General features: G+C 58.9%; 1 protein-coding gene across 1 annotated transcript; it reads left to right on the top strand.

The window, feature by feature from the left end:
• Positions 1-303: 303 nt before the first annotated feature.
• On the top strand, positions 304-16,164 carry PANX2 (pannexin 2). The gene is made up of 4 exons (XM_053584445.1): positions 304-885; positions 8,718-10,172; positions 11,103-11,425; positions 16,064-16,164. Exons 1-4 carry the CDS (start codon positions 660-662, stop codon positions 16,085-16,087), a joined length of 2,028 nt encoding a protein of 675 aa, XP_053440420.1. The 5' UTR covers positions 304-659; the 3' UTR covers positions 16,088-16,164.
• The last annotated feature ends 337 nt before the right edge of the window (positions 16,165-16,501 follow it).

Below are 16,501 nucleotides of genomic sequence, written 5' to 3'. Positions count from 1 at the left end.
AGCGCCAGACGCAACTCCGGGACCCCCGGACTGGGCCGGGGCTGCGGCACAGTGGATGGACTCCTTGGACTCCAGTCCCCGTCGCCATCTCCGCCCTCCACCCCCTCACACGCCTGGGGCGAACGTAACCCCGGCCGCCCTGCCCCGGAGTCCAGAGGAAAAGGGACCAGTCACTAATTTAATTTTAAACGGTTTTTGCCAAGTCATCGCAGCGCCGCATCTGCGTGGCAGGGGGCGGAGCCACGCCGCGGACTTGCCGCAGGTAAACAGCCCCTCCCCGCGCGGGAGCGGGCCGCCCGGCCCCAGGCAGGGACCGCAGCCGCGCTCCGCCCCGGGCGGGGGTCCCGCCGCCGCCCCCGCGAGAGGGACACGCCGGGCGCGGGGCTGCGGCGGAGGCGGGCGGGCGGCCGCCAGGGCGGCGGCGGGACCTAAGCCCCCTGCCCCCCTGTCCTCTGCCCGTGGGGGCAGCGACAGAGCGCCCCCCGCCCCAACACGTGCCCGCTTCCCTCGCCCCCGGCGTTCCCCATCACCCCCTCAGCTCCCTGCCCTCGCCCCGCCTGCCTCGTGTCCCCGGCCCACCCCGCGCCCCACGCGGCTCCGCCCCCGCGCCCCGCGCCCGCCGCCCGCGCCCCCCGCGGGCCGCCCCCGCCCCGCCCCCCATGCACCACCTCTTGGAGCAATCGGCGGACATGGCGACAGCGCTGCTGGCGGGCGAGAAGCTGCGGGAGCTGATCCTGCCGGGCGCGCAGGACGACAAGGCGGGCGCGCTGGCCGCGCTGCTGCTGCAGCTGAAGCTGGAATTGCCGTTCGACCGCGTGGTCACCATCGGCACCGTGTTGGTCCCCATCCTGCTGGTCACCCTGGTCTTCACCAAGAACTTCGCAGGTGAGGGGGGGGCGCGGGTGTCGGGGCGCCGAGCAGCCACCCGGCCTCTCCAGCCTGCTAACCCCAGTGGCCTGGCCTTCCCCATCCGCCCCCACCCTCGCAGGTGTCCCTGTCGCTGGGACCACCTCCCAGGCCCCCATTTCTGTTTTATTGTTTTTCCTTCCCTGAGCTTTGCAGCGGGATTAGGCCTGTCCTGGACCTGTCTTGTCCATCCCAGATGCCAAGGGGATGTGGGGTTTGGCCTTCAGAATGTCACAGCAGAGTCTTAGGATTGGAGGAACAGCCAGATGTTTAGAAGGAAGAGAAGAGCCAGTACTGCTGGGCAGGCGCCCTGGGCAGGCAGTGGGTAGGAGGGGGGTGGAGCGGTCTCTGGCTGATGGGCAGGGGTGGGGTGCCTAGAGCTGGAGCCCTGAGTAGAGAGGGTGGGACAGGGCCAGGGCAGAGGGATGGGCAAAGGGAGGTCAGGAGACACTGAGGTATGGGTCAGCAGAACACAGTCTGGTGAGGTGAGGGGGGTACTGTAGGAGTCCTCTTAGAGGGCCTCCCAATGCCCCAGCAACACCAGAGGAGGGGGCTCTTAGGGGCTCACCCTCCCTGGCAGTCCAGGTACCCATGGGCTGCGCTTGTGGCCCAGCAGAGCCAGCGTGCAGTGAGAGGGACTGTTGAGGTCCTGTGACCCCCCTCGAGGGGGTCACATGCTGTCCCCTCAGCCTCTGAGCAACATTGGCAGACACCGTGTTGCTGTTGGTTCTTTATGAACCTCAGATGCCTTATCTTTAGGTGTCCCCTGTGATCTGTGGACACCAGACCTGAGGGTGGACATATCAGGGTTGGACAGTCCATCGTGGGTGTGGAGGAGGCCTCCTCTGCTGGTCTCTCCCCTTGGACACTCAGGATCATAGTGGGGCTGGGGTCACCTCGAGGCCAGCAGACCCTGAGTTAGTTTCCTTTAGTGACTGTGGTGAGAAAGTATCGCAGACTCAGTGACTTGAAACAGCAGAAATTTCTGTCTCATAGTTCTGGAGCAGGGGTTCTCAACCTGTGGGTCATGACCCACAGGAACCATATTAAAGGGCCGTGGCATTAGGAAGGTTGAGAACCGCTGTTCTAGAGGCTAAAGTCCAAAATCAAGGTGTTGGCAAGGCCCTCCAGAGGCTCCAGGGAGAGTCCTTCCTCCTCTTCAGATTGTAGTGGCTGCCACAGTCCTTGGTGTCCCTGGGCTTGTGGCCACAGGACCCAGACTCTCCGTCTTCACATGGGTATCTTCCTCATGTCTCTGTCCAAATCCCTTTTCTTAGAGATGAGTCACAGGCTGGCCCAGGATGATCTCTATAATTTGCAGGGGACACGGTTCAAACTTAGGGTGGGTTTGGATGTGGGTGCACATGTGGACCCAGACCCCTTGTGAGCACTCCTACTCTGCTGGGTCCAGCTCATCACACGAGAGGTGTCCAACTGTGCCAGGGCTGCTTGGGTCTCCCCAAGTGTGTCCTTCATCCTGGTCCTGATGTGTCCTTGGTCTCTGTGGGCTGCCTTCACACTCTACCTGCATTTGCACATGGATGTGTCTGTGTTGACTGCGTCCCACGGGCCTGGCTCTTCCCTGTGCTGCGAGTGTAAGTTCAGGCAGCTCTTCTGAGCAGGGTCTGTGGGTGCTGGTACCCGCTGCCCAAATCTCCAGGTTCTGAAACTGCCCTGTGGACTGTGCCTGCCCGGTGGGACTAAGGTTTGCCTGAGGAAATCATTTCCAGTCACAGAAAAAGCCAGGGGCTGGTAGAGGTGTCCCTAGCCCACTACCCTGGTGATGAGCAGTCCACATACAGTGCTATATCCCCTCTGTGTTTCTAGAAGCATCAGCTGCTTCTCTTGCTTTTTCAGTCAGCGCTGGACGGGGCAGTGGCTCCCTGGGGTGCTGCAGAGTGTCCTAGGAGCTTCCCCTGGCGCCTCACTCAGAACCAGGATGCCCCTCAGGTCCCTGGGTTATGAGTCAACTCTTGGGGTGAGGTTACCCCCCGACATGAGAAAGTTGGCCACAGGGTAGACTCCAGGGGCCTTATGGGCTCAGGGGGGCGCTGGGCTGAGTTAAGATTAGCAAGGGTATGGTCAGAAGTTCAGGTGCCGGGTTCTGGGAGGTGCAGACCCTGCTCCCTAGGCCCCAAATCGGAACCATGTCTGTGAGGGTGTGAGCCCAGGGAGAGGTGCAGAGCTGTGGCCGGTGAGTGCTGGGGCCCTTCTTTCCAAGCCCTGCTCTCAGCCTGGCTGAGCTGTTCCACGACATGGGGAGGCTTCTTGGGGACCCACTGCTGGCATCCTTGCTGTATGCCCTGGTCTGTTCATGGGGACACGTGGGCAACCACATGCCATCATCCATAGGGCTGTGGTGAGAGGGCTGGGTGGGCACATGGTCAGCCACAGTTGACACTGGGCGCCTGCCTGGTCTGGGGCTGGACCAGATTCTGGAGCCTGACGCACCGTCTCAGGAGGGCCAGGCCCTCTGTGCCAGTAGGTTTCTCCATCAAGGCACTAGTGGCCCCATCCCCCAGAGCGCTGAACTGGCCGGGAAAAGGATAGGCTCTGGAAGACACTGTGCCTCCCCCAGGAGACCAGTGGGCAGGTACCGACCCAAGAACCCACCTAGCTGTGGAGCCCATCCAGGCTCGCAGAGCCCAGACCTGCAGCCAGGGAGAATGGGTGACCAGGTTCTTCAGCCCCTCAGGGGACCTCCTTTCTTTGGAGTAGCCAGATGATTTGGGATATTTCCTGATAGAATTGGCCCATGTTTCCAACCACAGCAGAGTTGCAGTGCCAGAGCTATGTTCTCCCTAGCTCAGCCCTTTTTCAAGGAAGAAGGCAGGTGTCTCACAGCACCGGGGAGTATGAACACAACTGCACAGGCTGGGTCCTCTTGGGGTCCTGAGAGTGTTGGGCCGGCTGCTGTCAGGATGTGGTACCATCCAGGTCAACGGCCAAGTCCCAGGGTCTCCAGAGTGGGCTTGTGAGGAGTGCAGACCCCTCTCCCCCTCAGGAAGAGCTGGGGGCCCCTCCATCCACCCTCTTCTGTGGCCAGAGAGTCAGCCCTCTCCCTGAAGGTCCCCAGCTAAGGTGCCAGGATAGGGAGCTATTTCAACACCTAGCATGCAGAGGAGGCAGCTAGTAAGTGCCAGTTGCCCTGGTTAACCTCCTATGATTGCCAGAACAATTACACAAACTTAGCAGGTCACAAACCTGAGATAAGCCTCAAGTGGGGCTGCTGTCCCAGAGTGGGCAGGGCCGCACCTTGCTGGATCTTCTGGGGGAACTGCTACCTAGTCCTCAGCCTCCAATCTCTTCTTTCAACCTCGAAGTGGCAGCAAGGAGCCTCCCCCTGCTGTCCTCACCTCTTCACTCTTTGTCCTCTCACCACCTAACCCATCCCACCCAGAGAATCCAGGGTCATCTGTCCAAAAAGGTCTGTAACCCAGATCACATCTGCCCCTTTCCCGTGCAGGGTGATGCAGCCTCAGGTTCCAGAGGCTAGGTCGGGGACATCTTTGCCAGCCATTATCCCACTGGCTACAGCACCCCATTTGGAAGCCTACAGGGTCGTGGGAGCCCGGGAGGGTCAGGGCTTCCCTGGGTAAGCATCAAGGAGGCAGCAGTAATGGCCTGGGGGTAACCAGGTCTGGCCAGTAGGAGGAGCAGCCTGTGCAGAGCCAGGGGGTCCTGGGGGCATCCCCACTGCCCAGATGGAGAGGAACAGCGGTAGAGGGAGCCATGGGGCCCTGTGTGGGCTGCACCGTGGGAACAGGCTGGAGGCCAGACAGGCACAGGAGTGGAGATGTGCTTGGGCCTGGTAGGACCCCAACCCAGAGCATGGCTTAGCATATGCTGTTGAGGACAAGGGTTCTCCTGAGGCCTGGCCCTGTGGATTATGCCCAGACAGTTCAGATTTGCTCTTCCCTGAGGCTGTGTTCGGGAAGATAGCCCTGGCTCTTTTGACCTTTCTGCGGCATTGTGATGGGCTTGGAGGACCCTGGGTGGACAGGCCATGTGGGCACCTGGCTGCTGAGCCATCTCCTTGGCTGGGAAGCCAAATATCCTCTGTTTCTGAGCCCCTATTGGCTGCGGTCCATGCAGCACTGTCCTCCTATGAAAAGGGGCCTTGGGGGTGGCTCCTTCTACCCAGTGCACCCTATCAGGTGGGCAGGGCCCTGCCATCCCTGGGAGATCCCAGAGGCGGGTCCTTGATTAGAGGCCCCATGGCAGTTGCTGTCTGGGCTAGGGTCTCCTGAAGCCCAGCAGCCTCCACTGTTGTCCCGCCCAGTACAAGGCCTGGCAGCACCCTGCTGTGGCAGTGAGGAGCGCTGTGCACCTCTGCAGCTACAGGCCTGTCCAGGGAGGAGGGAGCCTTGCTAGATATGCCCCTGGGCACATCTCGCCTCCAGAGCCATGCTAAAATCATTGATTGAGGAGATGAGGAATCAGGGGTCTGAGAGCCCATCAGAGACTTCCCTTGCTGCTGCCAAACAGATGGGGACATGGCAGTAGAGTCCAAATGGGAACCCCACACCCCGTCCACATGGAAGCAGCACAGGAGGCACATTGGGGGCTGCAGGGCTCTGCTCTCACCCAGCCTAGAGGGACAGGCCACCCCATGCCCCAGAGCAAGAAGCCCTCTTCCCATTCCCCTGTGGACCCAGGGCCTAGGCCAGGGGTTCCAGGGCCTCACCCACCCGCACTGGGTACCCACACCCAGCAAGGGTGCACCCCAGCCAGGTTAGTGACAAGAGTCAAACCTGGCCCTGTACTCTTCCCCACAGACCCCTGGGCTTGGCTGTAAGGACAAAAAATAAGTAAATAAAAGGCCATTTTCTCAACCAAGAGACTTGATTTCCTTTGCCTTTTCCGGTTTTCTCCTCTGAGCCCTTCTTGTTGAGGACTCCACCCCACCTTGCCTATCACCTCTTGTGGACACCCCAGAGCTCCTGCCCCAGCCCCAGCTCCAGCTCCCAAGCAGAGCTTGTTCTGGACTGTCCACAAGTGCCCAAGACGTTCTCCAGGGTGAGAACTCAACCGTGGGCACTACCCCAAGGCTGTCCTTGGCTGGGCCACATTCTGGTGAACCTGAGGCCCAACCCAAACTCCCCATGAACCCCTGCTGCGAGAGCTGTCAAGACTAGTGGGTGAGCCAGGCACGGTGGCTCATGCCTGTAATCCCAGCACTCTGGGAGGCTGAGGCAGGCAGATCACTTGAGCTCACGAGTTCAACACCCCGAGCAAGTGTTCAGGGTCTCAAACTTCCCTTCCTGCTGCCAGACAGATGGGGAGATGAGACCCTATCTCTAAAAATAGCCGGGCATCGTGGCAGGCACCTGCAGGCCCACCTACTCGGGAGGCTGAGGCAAGAGAATCACTTGAGCCCAAGAGTTTGAGGTTGCTGTGAGCTATGATGCCATGACACTTTACCAGGGGTGACAGAAGTGAGACTCTGTCTCAGAAAAAAAAAAAAAAAAAAGACTCGGGCGGCACCTGTGGCTCAAAGGGGTAGGGCACCAGCCCCATATGCCAGAGGTGGAGGGTTCAAACCCAGCCCCGGCCAAAAACTGAAAAAAGAAACAAACAAAAAAAGACTGGTGGGTGCCATGGGCAGTGGCAGACAGGGGCTCTGTGCTAGGTTAGCAAGGGGCTGAGGCTCCCAAGAGCTGGGGCCATTGGGGCGCATGGGGCTGGAGGCCATGGGGGCCCATCCCCAGCTCCTACACAGGGGCCCTGTGCGTCATTGAGGGTGAGCGTTGGTCTCCCAGCATGCGGCACAGGCTGCTCCCTGGTCTCTGTTTCTGTGGGGTGGGGCTGGGCCTGTGGACACCAAGAGGGTGGGCGCATGGGCTTAGCCTGGCCTCAGCCTCTGAGCCTTCTAGTTCCACCCTGGAGAGGCCTTAAAAGGTAAGATGCAGGCTTGGCACCCGTAGCTCAGTGAGTAGGGCACTGGCCACATACACTGAAGGTGGCAAATTAGAGCCCAGCCTGGGCCTGCTAAACAACAATGACAACTGCAACCAAAAAACAGCCAGGCGCTGTGGCGTGTGCTACTCGGGAGGCTGAGTCAAGAGAATCCCTTAAGGGCAGCACCTGTGGCTCAGTGAGTAGGGTGCCGGCCCCATATACTGAGGGTGATCGGTTCAAACCCAGCCCCGGCCAAACTGCAACCAAAAAATAGCTGGGCATTGTGGAGGGTGCCTGTAGTCCTAGCTGCTTGGGAGACTGAGGCAAGGGCGGTGCCTGTGGCTCAAAGGTGTAGGGCACTGGCCCCATATGCCGGAGGTGGTGGATTCAAACCCAGCCACGGCCAGAAACTGCAAAAAAAAAAAACGATGAGGAGGGAGGCTGAGGCAAGAGAATTGCGTAAGCCAAGAGCTAGAGGTTGCTGTGAGTCCTGTGACGTCATGGCACTCTACTGAGGGCAGTAAAGTGAGACTCTGTTTCTACAAAAAAAAAAAAAACAACTGGGCGTTATGGCGGGCGCCTGTAGTCCCAGCTACTTGGGAGGTGGAGGCGGGAGAATCGCTTGAGCCCAGGAGTTGGAGGTTGCTGTGAGCTGTGATGCCACAGCACTCTACCCAGGGCGACAGCTTGAGGCTCTGTCTCAAAATAAATAAATAAAAATAAAAATAAGAAAATCCCTAAGCCCAAGAGTTGGAGGATGCTGTGAGCTGTGATGTCACAGCGTTCTACAGAGGGCGACATAATAAGACTCTGTCTCAAAAAAAAAAAAAGTAAAATGTAGGCCCAGTGCATGGCTGAGCAGGGTGAGGGCCCCAGTGTCCACAACATTCTTTGGCCACTGGCTGCTGCCCATTGTATCTGTATAGGAGCAGACCGACGTGTGGGAAAAGCCACAAAGTTCAGGAACAACCGTTTGTCCTGTAGGTTGGAGTTGTCTCTGCTCCACGTGAGCGGCTGGTACTGCTGCTGAAGGGTCTTCAAGATCCAGGGTTCCCAGGACAATGACTGGGTCCTACGGGACACCCCTGAAGGGCAGACAGCCCTATGTTGGTTTTTCCTAGATGATGTGCTGCCTTAGACTCTCTGGGCAGGTAGGATTGTCCAAGCCAACCTTCTTCCTCAAAGAGGGCAGGCATCTCAGGGCAGTGTGAGCCCAGCGGACGGGACCTAGAAGAGGGACCCTGGCTGAGGGGTGTGGCCTGTCCAGGTCCTCTCTAGTACTTGGCTTCCATGCACACAGGTCTTTTGTTTGTTTGTTTGTTTGTTTGTTTTTTAAAGAACTTTTATTTTTTCGATAATAAAGTATTATAATTTAGGGCATTATATTTCATTTGCTTAATATTTCATATACATCTAAAAACCTTTTTAATCCATATTTGTTTTTTATTGTTAAATCATATCTGTGTACATTTGTGCAATCAAGGGGTACAATGTGCTGGTTTCATATACAATCTGAAAAATTCTCATCAAACTTCCAAGTAGCCTTTATGGCATTTTCTTAGTTATTGTATGTAGACAATTGTATTCTGCCTTTAGTAAGTTTCGCCTGTACCCATTCTAAGATGCACCATAGGGGCACACAGGTCTTTGGGACACCTGCATAGAGACTCAACCTGTGAGGTTTGTGGTTCTGGTCATTTCCTGGGGCCTGGAGGAACTGACAGCTAGTAGAGGTTACCCCACCATGGGCAGGACATGGGGGTGGCGGGTGGGAAGCCAGCCTGAGAACTGGGGGAGGGGGTTGCCTTTGGGGAGCAGCAGGCCTTGCACAAGGCCAGCAGCTGTGTGGGAGGAAGTGAGCAGCCCACCCATTCCCTTTGCCCCAGCCCTGTCTCCTCTCTGCCCCCCAGAGGAACCCATTTACTGTTACACCCCGCACAACTTCACCCGCGACCAGGCGCTGTACGCCCGTGGCTACTGCTGGACAGAGCTTCGGGATGCGCTGCCCGGTGTGGACGCCAGCCTGTGGCCGTCACTGTTTGAGCACAAGTTCCTGCCCTACGCGCTGCTTGCCTTCGCTGCCATCATGTATGTGCCGGCGCTGGGCTGGGAGTTCCTGGCCTCCACGCGCCTCACCTCCGAGCTCAACTTCCTGCTGCAGGAGATCGACAACTGCTACCACCGGGCGGCAGAGGGCCGGGCCCCCAAGATCGAGAAGCAGATCCAGTCCAAGGGGCCCGGCATCACGGAGCGTGAGCGGCGCGAGATCATCGAGAACGCCGAGAAAGAGAAGAGCCCCGAGCAGAATCTGTTCGAGAAGTACCTGGAGCGCCGGGGCCGTAGCAACTTCCTGGCCAAGCTGTACCTGGCGCGGCACCTGCTCATCCTGCTGCTCAGCGTGCTGCCCATCTCCTACCTGTGCACCTACTACGCCACGCAGAAGCAGAACGAGTTCACCTGCGCGCTGGGCGCGTCCCCCGACGGGCCGGCGGCGGGGGGGCTGGCCGTGCGCGTCAGCTGCAAGCTGCCCTCGGTGCAGCTGCAGCGCATCATCGCAGGCGTGGACATCGTGCTGCTCTGCTTCATGAACCTCATCATCCTCGTGAACCTCATCCACCTCTTCATCTTCCGCAAGAGCAATTTCATCTTCGACAAGCTGCACAAGGTGGGCATCAAGACCCGCCGGCAGTGGCGCCGCTCGCAGTTCTGCGACATCAACATCCTGGCCATGTTCTGCAACGAGAACCGCGACCACATCAAGTCGCTCAACCGGCTGGACTTCATCACCAACGAGAGCGACCTCATGTACGACAACGTGGTGCGCCAGCTGCTGGCCGCGCTGGCCCAGTCCAACCACGACGCCACGCCCACCGTGCGCGATTCGGGCATCCAGACGGTGGACCCCAGCGCCAACCCCGCGGAGCCCGACGGCTCTGCAGAGCCGCCTGTGGTCAAGCGGCCGCGCAAGAAGATGAAGTGGATCCCCACCAGCAACCCGCTGCCCCAGCCCTTCAAGGAGCCGCTGGCCATCATGCGCGTGGAAAACAGCAAGGCGGACAAGCCCAAGCCTGTGCGCAGGAAGACGGCCACGGACACGCTGATCGCCCCGCTGCTGGACGCCGGCGCGCGGGCGGCTCACCACTACAAGGGCAGCGGGGGCGACGCGGGCCCCACGCCGCCCCCTGCCCCCGACAAGAAGCACGCCCGCCACTTCTCGCTAGACGTGCACCCCTACATCCTGGGCACTAAGAAGGCCAAGCCTGAGGCGGTGCCTGCTGCTCTGCCCACCTCACGGAGCCAGGAAGGAGGCTTCCTGTCCCAGGCAGAAGAGCGTGGGCTGGGCCTGGCCACAGCACCTACCCAAGGTAGGGGCTGGGGGCCTGTGCAGGGTGCCAGGGAGGGGAGGGCGCCTTTAAACCGGAACCCTAAAAAAGGTTAAGGATGGAACTGGCTTGATCAAAGCAGGACGGGTAGGCTTGGTGCTGTAGCTCAGTGGCTAGGGCGCCAGCCACGTACAGCAGGACTGGAGGGTTCGCACCTGGCCAGGGCCTGCCAAACAACGACAATTACAACAAAAAAAATAGCAGGGCATTGCAGCCGCGCCTGTACTCCCAGCTACTTGGGAGCCTGAGGCAAGAGAATCACTTAAGCCCAAGAGTTTGAGGTTGCTGTGAGCTGTGATGGCACAGCACTCTACGAGGGCAATATAGTGAGATTCTGTCTCAAAAAAAAGGGGGGGGGCAGCGCCTGTGGCTCAATGAGTAAGGCACCGGCCCCATATACCGAGGGTGGCGAGTTCAAACCCAGCCCTCGCCAAACTGCAACAAAAAAAATAGCTGGGCATTGTGGCAGGCGCAAGAGAATCGCCTAAGCCCAAGAGCTGGAGGTTGCTGTGAGTTGTGATGCCACGGCTCTACCGAGGGCAACAAAGTGAGACTCTGTCTCTAAAAAAAAATTAAAAAAAAAGGCAGGGCAGGCAGGTGAGAGGGTACACAAGTGAGTCACAGGCCAGGTAGGACCCCAGAGAACCCTGAGGAGCAAGTGAGGAAGACCAAAGCAGGGACAGCCTTCACTCTCCCTTGGCTCCACATGGTTGACTAAAGGTCCCAGGCAGACAGCACCCCCTGGAGGAAGGTCTGCAAATGGGCACCGGCCTGGGTTTGGCCCAGGCTGGCTGCTGGCTGCAGGGTGTCACGGACCACCCCTCAACCCTCGCACCAGCCTGCCCTGGGTGGGCACCAGGAGGGCGGCAGTGGGCCACTGTGTGAGATGCCTGTGTTTTCGGCTGTTTGCAGAGGCTCCGCTACCTGAGAAGGAAATCCCATACCCAGCAGAGCCATCCCTGGCAGGGCTTCCCTCTGGGGGGCCCTTCCACGTCTGCTCGCCCCCTGTGGCCCCTGCTGCAGCCCCTCTGTCACCAGCTGGCCTGGGCAAGGCCGAGCCCCTCACCATCCTGAGCCGAAACGCCACTCACCCTCTGCTGCACATCAACACGCTTTATGAGGCCCGGGAGGAGGAGGAAGGGATTCCCCGGGTGCCCCAGGACATGGGCGACCTCATCACCATCCCTGCCCCTCAGCAGATCCTCATCGCCACCTTCGACGAGCCCAGAACAGTCGTGAGTACTGTAGAGTTTTGAGAGGCCTGTGGGTGCCCCTCAAAATGTGTGTGGCCCAGCTGGCTGGCCCCTGCTTTGCCTCAACTAGGCCTCTGCTTCGGCCAGCACTGCCCCAGCCCTAGCCTCTCCACTGCTTGCCTGGGGGTTCAGCACCCTGCCTGGCTTGATGGGGAAGCTGCCTGTGGCAGCCTCAGGGTGCTGGCTGGGGCAGGACAGGTGGTGGCCCAAGGGAGCTGCTCCCCACCCCCTGCACCAGGCGTTCAGCTGTGGGTGGTTGGGCTGCAAGATGAAGAGTTTATTTTTTTAGTCAATTTTTGTCACAGGCCCCAGTTCAGCTGCTCCAGCCCAGGGCAAGCCAAAAGGAAGTTGGGGACCGTAGCACCAGCTGGGTCAGCCATGCCTGGGGCCACGTGCTCAGGGCCTCACCCATGCAGGGGCCTGGTGCCCTCCGTAGCAGGAGCTGCAATGCCCCCTTGGGTCAGAGTGAGACATGCACTTTCTCCTTGTCGCCTGACATAGGTTTTATTTTACTGTGATTACTGTTACTAACGACATTTATCATCAGGAGACTTGGGATGTGTGAATGGTGAGTGTGCAGGTGTGTGCACGAGGGTATGCTTGAACAGTGTGGGCACACAGGTGTGCAGGACAAGCCTGAGCCTGTGAGTGTGTGAGTGCATGAGAGTGGGCACGAGCCACGTGTGAGCAAGGGAAGGCGTCCAATGCAATAACCACGTCCCCCACCCAGGCCCCAGCCACCGCCGAAGCCCACATCGCTTCCTGTGGGAGCCCAGGCTGGCACCCTGTGGGTCACGCCCCATTACCTCAGCCACAGAGGCAACGTGGCACAGTTGACAAGGTAGCACTGAGCATATCAATAAATGTTATTCTGATAACAGCCTGTGCTCTGCCTCCTGCCCAAGTCCCAGGCCTGTCCCCCAACTCACTGGGTGGTGCTGAGAAATGGTGGGGGGGTTGCCTTCATCCAGAAGTATAAGGAGGGAGTGGGAGGCTCCCACTGCACCCACAGTGAGGCAGGAGCATTTGGCTGTCCCTCATGGAGCAGGACATGGTGATGATTCAGGTGTGGCCCTAAACCCCTGGGCTCGTAGGCTCAGGGGAGACAAATACTCGACCCCCCACCAGTCTTCCTGGCCGTGTAAGACAGTCTGAGGTGTACTGCTAGGGGCCCAGAGAACTGCAAGGGCCCGTGGAGGTACCCTTTGTGTTGTCTGGGGATGCTGGGAACATCATGGGGTCTAGGCATAGATTGACCAGGTATTGGACATTTCTACAGGTGGCCCCTGGCCCAGAGGTTGGTGGAACACAGGTCCTGTGAGTGTCCTGGAGCCTCATGCCCTGCAGGCCACAGCAGGTGACCCAAGCGTCTGAATGGAGGCTCCTTGAAGGGTGGGGTGGAGCTCATAGGCAGGAATCACAAGAGTAAACTCAGCTGAGGTCAGAGCAGGCCTAGATATTCCCCCACTGAGGTGTTCCTAGCATATGCAGGTTCCCCAACATCCCAGTACTCAGGGTAAGATGTTGGACCTCACCGCAGTGGCCAAGAGTGGCCACCACAGCCTGAACCTAGAAGCAAGGCACATGGACACAGGCTGGAGGCTGTATCCCCATTTTAACAGAGAAGACTGACGTACCTGTTTTTTGAGACAGGGTCTTGCTAAGTTCCCCAGGTTTCTCTTGAACTCCTGGCCTCAAGCAATCCTCTCACCTCCCCCTCCTAGAGTGCTGAGATTACTGCGTGAGTGAGCCACTGCACCCCCCTAAAATGGAAGTCTTTTTACTATTCAGGCATGGCAATGCCAACAGATCAAGAGACAGCCCCCACTGAAAGATAGTTACTCAGATCCCCAAGGAGGGGCCACCTCCTGTGACAGGTGGGGTGTTGGAGAGGGGATGTGATCAAAGCCCCTGCTGTAGTTTCCAGGCAGCAGAGGCCATGCTGTGGCGAGGCTGTCCCTGGCCCCTGTGCCAGAGTGAGGAGGCAGGTGGGTTATGGCACAGGGTGTGAGAACCCAGAGGACAAGGGCAGGGGTTTGGATGCTCTGCAGGGGTCAGTGAGGTCCCAGAAAAATAAAGGGTGTGGTTCATGCACCCTGACCCAGGATACTCCCCAGCACGGCATCCCCATGGTATTAGACATTTCCACATGTGGCCTATGATAGCTGAGGTGACCCAAGGGAACTCATGTGATGCTGGCCTCAGGTGACAGTGTTTGTCCTAGCTTTTGTCTTCCCCCTCACACCCACACATCTGTGGACTGCTTTCCCACACCCATCACCCCTGCCAGTGGCAGGTCCCAACTCACCCTGTGTATGCCGTGGCTCTGCTCGGCATGGGAGGTGCCCAGGGTCCCTCAGTGCCCCCTGGCCCAGGCAGTGTGACAAGTCCAACTCCTGCAGCCTGCTTTGTAGGCCCTGCTTCCCTGCTGGTGCAGGAAGGTGTCACCAGACATAGAACTGGCATTGTCTGGCAGGGGCTGAGGATGCTGGCCACTGGGCTCAAGTAGAGCGGTGCAGATATGGGAGGCCCTGGGTCCCATGGGGCCACCTCAGTGTCTTTGGTGGGACCAGGGCTCAGGGTAGTGGCCACCCTGTCCACCCCTGTCTCTGGCCACAACCTGGCAGGAGGTCTCAGACCAAGTCCTGTCTGGAAAGAGGTTTGTGTGACAAGTGAGCACCACCCTGCTGTGCGGGGCTGACTCTGACCCCCTCTGTGGGGAGAGGCCCAGGTGGCATTCTGCAGAAGCCAACACCTTGCTGCAGGTTGGGGAGGATACATCTCCCACCTCTCCCAGGCAGACTTTGCCATCTCATCCCCAGACCCCCAGACCTATGTCTTCCTGAGCCTTGGGAGTTCTGGGCAGCAGGTGGGTAGAGACCTCAAAGGACAATGCTGGCTCTGGGGGTCAAGTAAGGGCTGAATAGGCCCAAACCCTTTACCTTCATGGTGCTGTGCTGATGTCCACCCTGGGCCTCTTTCCCGGCATCTGCAGTGAGTCTGGCTGCAATTCCCAGCAAGGGGCTTGTGTGGTGGGAAGAGGCTTGGCCTGGGGGTCTGGGATGAGTGCAAAGCTCTCTCTGAGCCCTTCTTACACGAGAGAGACATCAGTGCCTACCTGCCCTGCCAGTCTCTGCCCAGGGCTGTGGGGGAAACAGAGGTAGGCTGGTGTTTCATATGAATGGTGGCCAAACAGCGTCCCCTGGGCTTCTAGAACTGCTCTCCTGCACTCACCAGGGCAAAGTGGCCTGTTGGGGGGGAGGAAGACACCCCGGGCTTTGGCAGACGGTGGACACTGCCCCAGATGCCTGCTTCAGTGGCATCTGTTGGGATGGGGATGATTCATCTAGCTCTGTATCAAACCCAGCCCTTTGTCAATATCCACCCCACAAAGCTGGTGGGGACAGAGTCAGTCCCTCTGCAGCAAAAATGACTCAAACCTTTTTTGTTCACTGTTCTAAGGGCCCTGGGGCCACCCTCTGGCACAGCACAGGCCCCTAGTCACTGCTCCTCTGCCCCACTCCCACCCCGTGTCTCCTCCTTGCCCTTTGTGGCTCACTCAAGCAGCCCCTTCTCTTAGCAATAAACAAGGGGTCTCTGGCACAGCCAGGCCCTAGGGTCAGAATGTACTTTCTGCCCTGTCGCCTGGCTATTCTTGAGGCATCCTTAGTACCACCCTGCTGTGTGCAAGGAGCAGAATCTTCCCAAACAAAAGCATGCTTGGAAACAAGATCTTTAGAAAACTAAGGTTATCCCTGTCATGTCCTCACAAGCACAAGGACCTGCCTCAGTTTCCCTGCCAGAACGCAAGCTCCACCCCCTGCTGATTCCCACCCCTCACAGTCTAGGTCGCTCCTGCAGGGATTAGAGGGCAGTTCCAGTTTCTCCTCCAGTGTCCACTGTCTGCCAAAGCCTGGGGTGTCTTCCTCCCCCCAACAGGCCACCTTGCCCTGGTGAGTGCAGGAGAGCAGTTCTAGAAGCCCAGGGGGCACTGTTTGGCCACCATTCATACGAAAACACCTGGAAAGGAAACACCTGTTTCCCCCACAGCCCTGGGCAGAGACTGGCAGAGCAAGTAGGCACTGCCCTCTTTCTCATATAAGAAGGGCTCAGAGAGAGCCTTGTACTCATCCCAGACCCCCAGGCCAAGCCTCTTCCCACCACACAAGCCCCTTGCTGGGAATTGCAGCCAGACTCACTGCAGACGCCGGGAAAGAGGCCCAGGGTGGACATCAGCACAGCACCTGGTAAATGAGTGGTGTGGAGCCAGTGGTCTGCTCTAGACCTGACACTACCCATTGTCCTCCTGGGTGAATGTGGCTGAGATAGTGGGGAAGGTACAAATGACCCCAAAGTGCTGGCATAAAAGCAGCAAAGGATAGGAATGGATGGAGGGAGCTGGAACAGTGACCAAGGAGACAGAGGCCCCACTGAGGCCAGGCCAGGCCCTGTAGGCTCAGGAAGCTGTATGAAGGTGGCAGGCAGCCCAGCAGATACACCTGTGCACAAGACCTTGGGGCAGCCACCCCAGCCTTGGGAGGAGCCCACCCTGGTCCCACAGTGCCAGACCTAATAGGAGCCCCTGCAGACTCAGGACATGGGAAACTGTGACCCTTGCAGGTCATCAGGGTGCAGCTCCTCTGAAGCCTGGGGCAGGGACAGGACCTCTCCTGGAACCTGGAAGGAAGCTGGCCACAGCCCTGAGTCCTAGTGGACCAACACGCAGGCCAAGGACAGACCTGGTGGCTGGATGGTAGGTAACTCTTCCAGTGCCAGCTGGACACCGGCTCTGGGTCCTCATTGCTGAGGCCCCCTGCCCTTCTAATGGGCACCTGGGTAGCAGGACACAGCAGCTACTTGCAGAGACTGGCCCAAAACCCCAGCTGGGGCTGTAGAAGCCAGATGTTATGCGCAGGACCCCCAGTGAGCTGCCCAGGAGGGAGGGGTAGCCCCCGGGGGTCGCGGGTCTGGGACCCTCCCTACTGTCTCCCTGCACAGCCCCCACCGTTGCCCTCACGTCTTAGGGGCCAGTGGGGGTCAGCACTGTGGATGGTTGAA

The sequence above is a fragment of the Nycticebus coucang genome, chromosome 3 (assembly GCF_027406575.1).
Source record: "Nycticebus coucang isolate mNycCou1 chromosome 3, mNycCou1.pri, whole genome shotgun sequence".
In the NCBI taxonomy this organism is placed as follows: Eukaryota; Metazoa; Chordata; class Mammalia; order Primates; family Lorisidae; genus Nycticebus; species Nycticebus coucang.
This window is presented reverse-complemented; position numbering and strand designations above follow the sequence as displayed.